Source organism: Gymnogyps californianus, chromosome 1 (genome assembly GCF_018139145.2).
Source record: "Gymnogyps californianus isolate 813 chromosome 1, ASM1813914v2, whole genome shotgun sequence".
Taxonomy (NCBI): Eukaryota; Metazoa; Chordata; class Aves; order Accipitriformes; family Cathartidae; genus Gymnogyps; species Gymnogyps californianus.
Window position 1 is genome coordinate 203,714,234 of NC_059471.1, and position 11,357 is coordinate 203,725,590.

The 11,357-nt window shown below is 42.8% G+C and overlaps 1 protein-coding gene across 1 annotated transcript; it reads left to right on the forward strand.

Moving 5' to 3' along the window:
• Nucleotides 1–3,620: 3,620 nt before the first annotated feature.
• SYPL1 (synaptophysin like 1) lies at nt 3,621–9,190 on the forward strand. Its single transcript, XM_050909109.1, has 5 exons — nt 3,621–3,702; nt 4,449–4,567; nt 5,785–5,989; nt 6,865–7,053; nt 7,922–9,190. The coding sequence occupies exons 1-5, from the start codon at nt 3,634–3,636 to the stop codon at nt 8,051–8,053; spliced, it is 714 nt and encodes a 237-aa protein (XP_050765066.1). The 5' UTR covers nt 3,621–3,633; the 3' UTR covers nt 8,054–9,190.
• The last annotated feature ends 2,167 nt before the right edge of the window (nt 9,191–11,357 follow it).

The window sequence follows — 11,357 nt, forward strand, 5'->3', positions numbered from 1 at the left end:
CAGCTCTTCCACCACCTGCGTGAGTGAGCTATCACCACTGCACTCCAGAAACCTCCTGGATTGCTTGTGTCCTGCTACACTGCACTTCCAGCAGGTGCTTACAGTTCCCCTTGAGGACCAGGGCCACCTTCGGGTTATCTGAAGGTCTCCTCTACTTCTTCCTGATTAGGTAGCTTGTAGTAGACAGCAGCAGTAGCATCACCCATGTTGTTCTGCTCACTAATCCTAGCCCATAAACTCTCAGCTGGTTCATCATCCATCCTAAGGCAGAGCTTCATGCATTCCTTTTGCTCTTTCACATAAAGGGCACCTCATCATCCTGGTTTGTCCTTCCTCAGGAGCCTGTATCCATCCATGGCAGCACTCCAGTCACATGAGCTATCCCATGCTGTCTCCATGATCCAAATGAGATCATAGCCCTGCAACTACACACAGACCTCCAATTCCTCCTGTTTGTTCCTATGCTGCATGTGTTACTATACAGGCATTTCAGACAGGCACTCTCTCATGCTGACTTCCCAGAAAAGGTATGAGAGCTTCCCCCATAATGCTGTTCCATAGGCACTTCCTTATATGCATACATACACTTGGTGGGCAGCTTCTGCCCTGTTTTCTTGTTTTCAAAGTCTCTCCTTGAAATCATGTCGTCCCATGCCCTTTGCTTACCAAACCAGTCCACCACTTCCTCATTTAACATGGGTCATCACCTCTTCCCCTGATGCCCAATCAATCACTTCTAATTTAAAGCTCTCCTGAGCAGATTGGCTAGCCTGTTGGAAGAGATGTTTCTGCCCCACTTGGTCAGGTGGATCCCATCTTTTCTTAATAGTCCTGAGTCCTCAGAGAGGGTTCCATGGTCAGTCAGGTGGATCCCATCTTTTCTTAATAGTCCTGAGTCCTCAGAGAAGGTTCCATGGTCATAAAAGCTGAATCCCCTTTGTCAACACCAGCTGCGCAAACAATTGTTGATCTGCAGGATCTTTTCACTCCTCCTCAAGCCCTTCTTCTTCACTGGGAAAATTGAGGAGGAAACCACCTGGGCCCCTAAGATGTTGACCACCACCCCGCAACAACATAGTAGTCATGCTTGAAATGCTCCAGGTCTCCCCTGGCAGTATTGTTGGTGCCAATGTGGAAAAGCATCAGCGATTAATAGTTTGAAGCTTCTCTCTTCACAACATCCTGGATCCAAGTCCCTGGTGAGCAGCAAACCTCCCTAGACAGCAGGTCAGATCAGCAGGTAGGGGCCTCCATCCCATGCAGGAGGAAGTTTCCCTCTACTGTCAGTCACCTCTTCCTCCTGGTGCTCCTTCCCGTGTAGCTCAGGCTCAGCTGGCACAGAGGCTTCATTGGAGAAAGCTCCCAACCCCTTGTCTGCTACCAGGGTACTGACCCTGTTCTGTAGCTGCAGATCTGCAGCTGCAACCATCCTCCCGGTGCCAGGAGTCACAGGCTTCCAGCCTTCACCATCATGGGAGTTTCCATTTCCTAATCCAATGAGCACAGACTCTCTCTGCCCCTCCTATAGGAATGCAATGGATTCAGCTTCCTGAAGCTGCAGGGTCTCAGAGAAGATCCAGTTGATCACTTTCTCGTCGTCTCTGATGCTGTGTAGGCTGCTGACCGGCTCCCACAGCTCCTGGTGACACACACCTTCCACCTATGCACACCTCCTGCAGGCAAGGAGCCTGACAAGCCCCAGGTACCCCTCCCCAGCCCCAGGACTGGAGAGCTGCACCATCACTCAGCAGCTCAGTCTGAGCCAAGGCCCCTGATGCACCAGGGACAGCTGATCCAGACCGTGCTGGGGACCGTGACTCACAGCACACCACCACCACCACAGCCGAGCATGCATATGCTGCTCTGTGAAGGCTGCTGGCCCCCTTCTGCAAAAAAAACTGCTGTACCCACTAACTATACCCAGGAGCTGCACTCCAAGCCAGCTCTTCCACTAGCATCTCTCAGCACCTGCTGCAAGGCTGCCTGGCAGCCATAGCAAGTGTTGTGGTTTAACCCCAGCCAGCACCTAAGCACCACACAGCCACTTCCCCCTCTCCCCTCCCAGCAGAATGGGGAGGAGGAAAAAAAAAAAAAAAAAGGTAAAACTCATGGGTTGAGATAAGAACTGTTTAATAACTAAAGTAAAATAAAATATACTACTAACTAAGAATAATAATAATACAATAATTGTAATGAAAAGGAATATAATAAAAAAAGAGAAATAAAGCCCAAGAAAAGACAAGTGATGCACAATGCAATTGCTCACCACCCACTGAATGATGCCTGAGCAGCAATCCACCCCTCCCAGCCAACTCCCGCTAGTTTATATACTGGTATGGAATATCCCTTTGGCTAGTTCGGGTCAGCTGTCCTAGCTGTGCTCCCTCTCAGCTTCTTGCACACCTGCTTGCTGGCAGAGCATGGGGAACTGAAAAGTCCTTAACTCAAGATAAGCGCTACTTAGCAACAACTAAAACATCAGTGTGTTATCAACATTATTCTCACACTAAATCCAAAACACAGCACTGCACCAGCTACTAAGAAGAAAATTAACTGTATCCCAGCCGAAACCAGGATAGCAGGACTCAGCTGGGACAAAACCTCCCAGCACTCTTTGGCCAGGAGCAGCTCATAGAGCTTGCTAGAAGCTCTCAGATCAGTTAGATCTTGCTAGAAGCCGCCACAGCCTCCCGTAGCTATCCCTTCCCAAGAGCAGCACCAGACACCCTGATGTGCCTCAGAGGGTTCCCAGGAGTCCCCCAGCAACCCCATAAGAAGCTTCTAGAAGATCTTGAAGCAGAGCCAGGAAACTGCTGCAGCGAGTGCTGTGTCCATTGGCAGCCTCGGCTAGCCACGCTCTCCAGTCAGGGAGGAGGGCAGAGGGCAGCCGCTCTCAAATCTTCTTCAGCACGACTTTCAGCTCTTCAGTTTCAACGGAGATTAATATATCAACAATAGAGCACAATCACAAAAACAATTTAAAGCTTAAAAAAATCAACAGTAGTTGATGAGATTTCAGCAAGCTTCCATTGCACATGAATTGTCAAGAGCCTCTGCCTTGTTTGCTAATAAAATCACTATGCCCAAAATCAAGGTATGGCACAGATGATCCTCCGAAGCATGCTGTCCTCTGCCTGCTACCTGCCATCCCTCCTGTGAGGCTTGGCCATGAGGACACATAGCCCTGACATCGCAGCACTCATGGCCTTCGCTGCAGCAGCACCTTCTAGCTTCAGCCAGTCGCAGCCCCCTCAGCCTCCCGGGGAAGGAAGGACAGACATCACTGCTGCCTCACCCCACAAAATGGCCGAAGCTCTTCCTTCCTGTGACAGTTACTGCGCCATTTCCCTGGCCCACGGACAAGATCCTCCACGGCAGTGGCACCCACCCCACACAGCTGGGCCCTGCCCTCCCACTGGGGCTGGCCTCCCCTAGCCTCTGATTTGGGGCTGAAGAGCCCCAGTGTGAGGTAACAGGGGGTGGGGCCAGCCCCCGTGTGAGGTAAGTGGGTGTGGCAGGGGTGTGGCAGGGAGGACCACAGGGACTGGACCTATAGGGAGGTGCCTGGGCAGGGCTGCAGCTGTGGGCAGGTGGTGGTGTGGGTCTCAGTTGGCTGCTCTGGTGTCTCCCAGGATGGCTGGCTTGAGGGTGGACTTTGGCTTGCTCCTGGAGCCTCTGGGTTTCATTAAGGTCCTTGAGTGGGTGAGTGGGGCTGGGGAGGCACAGGGGGAAGCCTTGTTCTCCTTGTGGGGCTGTTTCTTCTTATTTCCCGGGCCTGACTTTGCTCCTGTGTCTTAGTTGGGTAGCCCTGGAGAGGTGTGTGCTAACGGGCTGCCTGCTCCCTGCCTCGTGTTACTGGTGGTGGATGTTCAACATAAGGCTGCTCCTCAGCCAAGTCCTCTGGCTGGGAGGGAAGAAAACAGTTCTGTGGATACATAAAATCTATGTATTAATTACAGGTTTGTCATAGTAACTTGTGCTGTTGTGTGTTCTGATTATTGGGAGTTTAGGGTTTTGCTAGCGAACAAAGGGAAAACAAGAGCTACTTGCGGAGTCAAGTTGATGTGCAATACTCTGAGCATGTAGCTTCTAGCTATGCTAATGTACTGTTGTGGATGTATGAGACTCTTAAAAATACTTCCCTTATGAACTGCAAGAGGTACTATGCTGGCTTTTAGCATTCAAAAAAAAAGAAACTGTTAGTGTAGAGCTAAGAAAAATATAAACATAAAGCACTTTCAAATTGGCTTTTGTTAGTGGTGTTGCTCATGTTTTTGGATTATAGAAACTCAACGTTTCCATTACCTCTTGACATCGCTTCATGCTTTCCCATTGCTAACTTAGTCCCTATTTCTTGCTTTCATTAGCTGTTTCAGCTAAAAGGTTGAGCTTGTTTCCTTTGAGCTCTAGTGGTGTGTACTAATATGTCTATGTATCAATTCCTATAGATTTTTTCCATCTTTGCTTTTGCCACATGTGGAGGCTTTCAAGGTGAAACTACCCTTCTAGTTTCCTGCAAAGGTGTGGTAAACAAAACAGTTACAGCTGCTTTTGCTTATCCATTCAGGTGAGTATTAGCTCTTCAGTTGTCACTCATACACTAATTATTTCTTATTCACTTTTTTCCCATCTGTCTCCCTATGAATATGTACTTACTGTATATATCTGAATTAACATGTGAAACCTCTGGCTTGCTCTGCAGTAGTAAAAAAAACCTAAAAAATATTTAGTTGTAATTGTTCAAAGCATTGTGGTTGTCAGTGCCCTTTAGAAAGAAGTAGGTAGAAATGGCAATAGGCTGTATTACTGCTTTGTATCACTCTACCTTAAGCTCTGTTCTAGCAGTGCATGAATGCTGCAGAAGGTGATTAATAAGCAAAACAATGCAATTAATCTTAGCAGCCTATTTCTTCATCAGTTTGTAGTTGCTTTGGAGGCATAGATAAGATTACTTTGGATGTGTCGTTATCATAACATTTTTGTTTAAAGACTGAATGCAAAATACTTATTTTTCAGTTTATTCCACTATGATCTTGGTGATGGTGTTGGGTACATAAAAACTAAATACTCCACTGTCATTGTAGTACTCTTGTAGAGACAAGCTCCTTTCCCGGAGCACGAGGAGGAAGGCTTCCTCTTTGTTCTCACAGCTGCACAGTTACAAGCGCAGAGTTGGTGTTCCATATGTGTTCAATAAGCATAGGTGTAAGTATAGAAATGGATTCAGAGGCCAGCTAGTAAAAAATACTGCAGAAGTGTAGAATTTGGTCACAAAACCCAGCATTGTAACAGCACTTGGAGGGGAGAGTGGGAATCTGAAATGATTCTGTGCTGGTCACTGAGTGGTTGCTGCTGGTCACAGGTTTTATTGAACTTCCTATACGTGAAGGTTCAGTGCTTGCATTTTGTTGTAGCTGTAATGCAACTTGGTGCATTTTAAGTCCTAATCCCCTTGTTTAACTGCCAGTCTCCAAAATAATGTTGTCTAAAATGGTTTAGTTAAGCCTGCTTCCAAATCGGGCTTTTTCTTCAGTTACTCCAAACATAAGATGAAGATTCTTCTCCTGAAGCTGCTATTGCATACCACAATGTAGGATGGGGAACAATCTTCAGATATCTTGACAAACCTTTGTGTTGTATAACTGATACATTATACAAATATAAATTGTCTTTTAAAGTAAACTTGCACAACCAGAATGCTGAAGCACTGTCATAGTGAAGCATGACTGTATGAAGTTTCCACTGTAGCAAACTCTAACTACATGAAAGGTATAATCTTTGCAGGTTGAATACTGTTGTATTTAGTGCACCAGACCCAAAACGCTGTGGTGGTACTTGGACTGATGTCTATCTTGTGGGCAACTTCTCCTCTTCTGCACAGTTCTTTGTTACGCTTGCAGTGCTGGTATTCCTCTACTGCATTGCTGCCCTTGTGGTATATATTGGATACAAGCATGTGTATCAGCAAAATAGCAAGTTTCCACTAACTGTAAGTAATACTAAGATAACTTAATGTTTTGCCTTGGAAACCACAAAGAGATGAGAAATACTGCTAATACAAGAATATCTGAATAACTTATGAATATTCAGTAGTTCCAAAAGTTACATGGAGTGTGAACACAAGTATCTCAGACTAGTCACTACAGCAGTCAAGCAGAAAAGGGGCCCCAAAGCCCTTGAACATCCATGACATCATACCTTATGCAGTTATTGAAGCAGAGTGGAATGAAGTTCCACCTTCTCAGGTGAACAGTGTCTTCACCACAATTTTTCTTTTGTATCATGTACTTGAATATACAATTTTTTCCATAGGTGGAACCGCCTCTGTTAGTCTCTGGGAATTTTCTGTGTAGAGCACCTGCTGTGCAGATGCAATTGGCAGAGGCAAATAGTTATCTCGTGAATTTTAGTCACCTTAAATACCAAAGCCCGGATCCTCAGAATTAGAAATTTCAGAGCATGCCCAGAAACAGACCTAGCGACCTTTCAAGCCAAATTTTAGCATAGCAGATTTAAATCCTTTGCCCTTTCTCCCGTCACCCCCACTTTACTGAACTTCAACTTAAATTTGATCTGATTTTTTTTTTTAGAAATTAGGCATCTGATTTTAGAAATTGATTTCTTGCAAAGGATAAGATTGCTTATGCTTGATAGATGCAAAACGCATACAGTTTTGTAGCTGATTATCAACTCAGAATATAACTTGTGTTGTAATTACAACATTGTTAATAGCTAAATTTGCTTGTGATCATTAGCACTGATGCAGTTATTTTGGTGATATAATTGATACTGTCTCTGCCTTGCTCTCTTATGTACATTCATGCTAATTTTTTTAACCTAATAATGAGTACTTCTGTTCTGTAGGAATTGACTATCACTGTCATAACAGCCTTTCTGTGGCTGGTCAGTACTTTTGCTTGGGCAAAGGCACTTGCTGACATCAAGATGTCCACAGGGGCTAGCATTATTCCAGGAATTGAATCTTGCAAAGCACCAGGAACAACCTGTCATTTTGCTTCTGTGACCAGCATGGGAACTCTGAACGTGTCTGTGGTATGTGTGCCTTCTGCCATATGGGTACAATAAATGTGTTAGAAAATAGCCAATGGCTCCTGAGAGCCCTGTTCTACTGATTGCATGTGTTGCTTTATGTGTTAAGATTGCTTTATGGGTTATTGGTCATTCAGGCCCATTAACACTGTGGTAAAACACCAACCAGATTTTTCCTTTAGAAGAAAACTTGTTTTCTCAAAGAAACTAAGAGAAACAACTTATAGGATCTGTCTCTAGAGCTGTTAGATGCAGCATTTCCAGACACATTTGAGTCTCTCTATTTCTGTCTGTAGCCAAGAGCACCCTGAAATATGTTACTGAGCCACCGAAGTGATTTGACTGATATAAGTCAGGAGGAAACACTATGCTTCCTGCTCTGTCTTTTGGTGCTGAACCTAGCTTTTTTTAGTCAACTGTGAGCATTTTTACACATCGAATAGAGGTTCCTTGTAATACAATGACATAAAGCTCACGTTCATAGAAAGAACTCTTCACAGCAGGGCAAATGAGGCTTATTGTATGATCTTCCTAGTGAATCCTGCTTTTCAAAACTCTGGCTGTTATTCATTGGCCCAGTAATAATTAATCATGTGCTCTGGATGTGCATATGCAGAGGTGCTGAGTGACTGAAAAGAATTTGTCTAATTTCATGCAGAGGATAGAGTAAGCTGACTATCTGATTTCCAAAGAAGTCTGTTAAAATAGCTCATAATACTCTAAAGCATGTGGAAATGTCTTGCCCAAATCAAAAGGGTGCCAAAGATAGTGGTTGTTTCTGGCTTGCCTTGAAGCCATATTCTGGCTTTTTTAAAAAAACAAAACAAATCCCCACCACCACCTTAATCTCACCTTTTTTCTTAACCTACAGGTGTTTGGCTTGCTTAATATGGTTTTATGGGGAGGAAATGTTTGGTTTGTATACAAGGACACCAACCTGCACAACCAATCAAACAGAATTTGTCAAAGTCCAGGAATATATCCAACTCAAAGAGGAATATAAAAACAAGGTGATACTTTGAAGTGCTTCCACTTTTACATCCCACTGCCAAGAGCATGGAGCCATTAGGATTTATTTCAATAATAACTGATAATTCTTCATACAAACTTCTGTTCTGTACTATGGTTTGACATAAGGTCTTGGATACTCCAACTGAAGTGTTTAATTATCTTGAAATATATTATGCCTTTTGAAGTTGTGCAGCTTTTTATTACAGTTTTTGAAGAGCAAAATATTGAGGTTATCTGGATGCTGACCCTTTCAGGTTCTTAAATTAGCCTCATAGGAGGGATGGGTGAGAAGCAACTTCATTTGGGTTATTACTGCAACTTTTTTTAGTTCTAACAAGCCTTGGTTGAAAAATGAAATGTAAATGCAACTAGGGCATGTGAAAATGCAGTTCGGCTTCTTCCTATCACTGATACCTTGCAAAAGCCATCTAAGTAGAACTCATAGTTCTGTCAGAGTTGCAGCCATCACATGTAGGTTTCCAGATATTCCATTCAGATTACTGTATCAAATCTGCTGACAGGCCTGTCTGGAAGGACAATACTTCTGTGTTTAATAGTTGTTATTATTTAATGGCTCAGGACAATCTCTGAACAAGAAGATAGCTTATAGTTTCACTATAAACTCATTTAACAAAAATGAGAGTGTATATGTGTGCAATAGATGACTTAAACACTTGGGGGGAAAAAAAAAGTATGGCCCCAAACTCTTACAAATACTGTAGAAATCAAAGCTGATATATTCTAACTGCTAGTGTCTAGGCTTCTATGAATTCCTTTTGAGGTGCATGAACAATGCTCGTGTGTGAAAGGACATAACTGGAGATGTCTGAATATGACAGTCTTCGTGGATGTTCAGCTTATTCATTGGGAGCAATATTTGGTTCGTCTCATGTGGACTTCTTTATTAAGATATCTGACTCCCTGTGAATTGCTCAGAAAGAACGTTTGTTTTGACAAATCTAATAAACAAGCCGTTCAGGTTTTTTGACTTGTTTAAACTGTTTGCGATTAAAATAGACATAATAGTGTGTATGTAATACAAATCCTAATTGTTCAGTGTGCCAGAGCTACTGACTTTCTGATAGTAAACTTCCAGTCCAAAGAGTATAATAAATAAGTATGACTGTTGCTGAAAGAATGTGCCTTGAGTTCTTACTGCTGTAACAGCAATGCAAATGTATTGGCTTTGTAGCTTCCAGGACATGGCTTTAGCTATTGCTGACCTTGCTAGCTGAATGAGTTATCTGTGCTACAGAAGGGTTTTTATACTGACGCCTTGGATTTTTTTGTAGAGAGGACTATCTACCACTCTTGCAGACTAAAGCTGCCTGGTGCTGCCCAGCACTTCTTTCTGTCAGCCCAAAGTGGGAGCTTTTATTACTTATAACTGTCCAAAATTTCATTTGAATTTCCTTTTGGGAGAGGTAAGAAGTGCAATATTCAGGTGTCCTTTTTAAAAAGCATATTCTTCTGTTTCTTCCCTGTTCCTGGATAAGGGATTTGAAAGCAATGAGCTTCTGCTGTTTCCTGTTTAACAATACTAGCTGTGTTACTACCACAAGAAAACAGGCTTGCCTTTTCTCGGTGGTTACTCAAGTACCAGGTATTATCCCACCTTACAAAAGCCTCTTGAGGGAAGAAAAGAGAAAAGCAATACTCAGTTCCAACTCTTGCATCAAAAGTATGGCACTCAATCATAATGTAGTCTTCTCAGGACCTTCCCTCTGTGTCCTGGACCTTCTGGAACCCAAGAGGCAATTCTCAGCAGGAGAAGACTGGGGCATAGGGTTTAGGAAGGATATCATTCTTGTGTTCAGAAGTGAGATATGAAACCAGTTACTTCTGTTATGGGTTGGTTTGGGATCTTTTTGATAGCAACACTGGGCTATGATCTAAAGGGCTGATGAAACTGCCAAATGGTTTTGACAATGAAGTGTGTTTTAGCTTCACATTCAAAGGTCTTTAAGCAGATTGGTATTAATGCAGTGATCGACCCAGCTCTCTCCACATCCTTGCTTGGGAAGATGTTATATGCGAGTGGGTCAGGGCACATGTGTTCTTCTAGTAGTCGCATGCTGTTTGCGCTTCCTTTACCATCAGAAAATGAATTATGGCTGAGTAGTCCTCTCATTTCAGTGGTCTGAACTGGGTCTTGAAGCTTCACTGGAAGTATTGATGATAAAAGATGAGTGTGATCTTTTCTTTCATCTCTGCTACCAGGCCCTACCCAGCAGAATTGCATTGAGGTATAAATGTAGTGTGATCCTTGTGGAAAGGCTGCGTATACAGCAATTAGAATGCTTTGGTGTTAGCTAACATAGAATACAAAGCTTTTATTGAGATTTAAACTAGAGTCAGTTGATTATAAATATAAGGAGGTGTTATTTTGAGGTGCTCTTGTGCTAGCTGTTCTCCTGCCTCTCAAGAACTCCTGCTGACAATGACTTCTGTGGTGTCCCTTCTGACCTCTTCACTTGCATCAATTCCATGTTCCAAATATTAACTTTAAAACTTAAATCCTCATTCTTCCTTGAAGTGAGTTCACTTCTTACCTAATGCTGCCCTGAACTGACAGTTGCCACAGATGGCTTGTTTTGTAATGTTATATCTATATCACTATGAATAGTTGGGAAGAGAGGGACAGAGAAGAGTTGGGGAAAGAAAATTACTTTGTTGCTGCACATAGGAGTGGGGGTTTTTTGGCAATTCAAAACTATTGGACCTTCTCTGTTGCTCTCTTCCTAACAGAATTATAGACACCTGAGATAAAAAGCTCTGTGCTATTTCATCATGGTAAGCTATGATAGGATCACTGGTACAAGGTTACGAACATCAATAGTTAGATGTTTTGTTAATTCTATTACTATATTTTATATTTCAAAGCTAGAGCTGAAACAAATTATTACTTGTCATCTGATCAAAGTTAGCACTGCTTTGAGCAAGAGGTTGAACCAAGTTTTTTTCAGAGGTCCCTTCTTTGTAATGTTCTTTTTTCCTAACACCTGATGGGCCATTGTTTGTCTTTGCCCCCCATTTTTTTGTCTTTTAGCCAGAGGCTCCCTGTTCGCATCATTGTGCATGCTTATTTAAAATACGTATTTCATCCTAAAATTTAGAACTTCTATGAATTTTCATATTGCCTAAGAGAAAAAACCCTGCTAATTATAGATTAATCAAGTTTTTCAATCTCATAATTCTTTGGGATTTAAGGTTACACATGATGTGGCTAAAACACTTTTTTTATTAACTTATATTTTTATCAAAACTACGTTACTGTCTATTTAGTGTGTGCTTGT

Bases quoted from the DNA above. Each gene is read 5' to 3' on its own strand.
- SYPL1 (XM_050909109.1), top strand. From the start codon at position 3,634: ATGGCTGGCTTGAGGGTGGACTTTGGCTTGCTCCTGGAGCCTCTGGGT. The intron at 5,990-6,864 runs GTAAGTAATACT...TCTGTTCTGTAG, and splicing joins ATAGCAAGTTTCCACTAACT to GAATTGACTATCACTGTCAT. The intron at 7,054-7,921 runs GTATGTGTGCCT...CTTAACCTACAG, and splicing joins GAACTCTGAACGTGTCTGTG to GTGTTTGGCTTGCTTAATAT.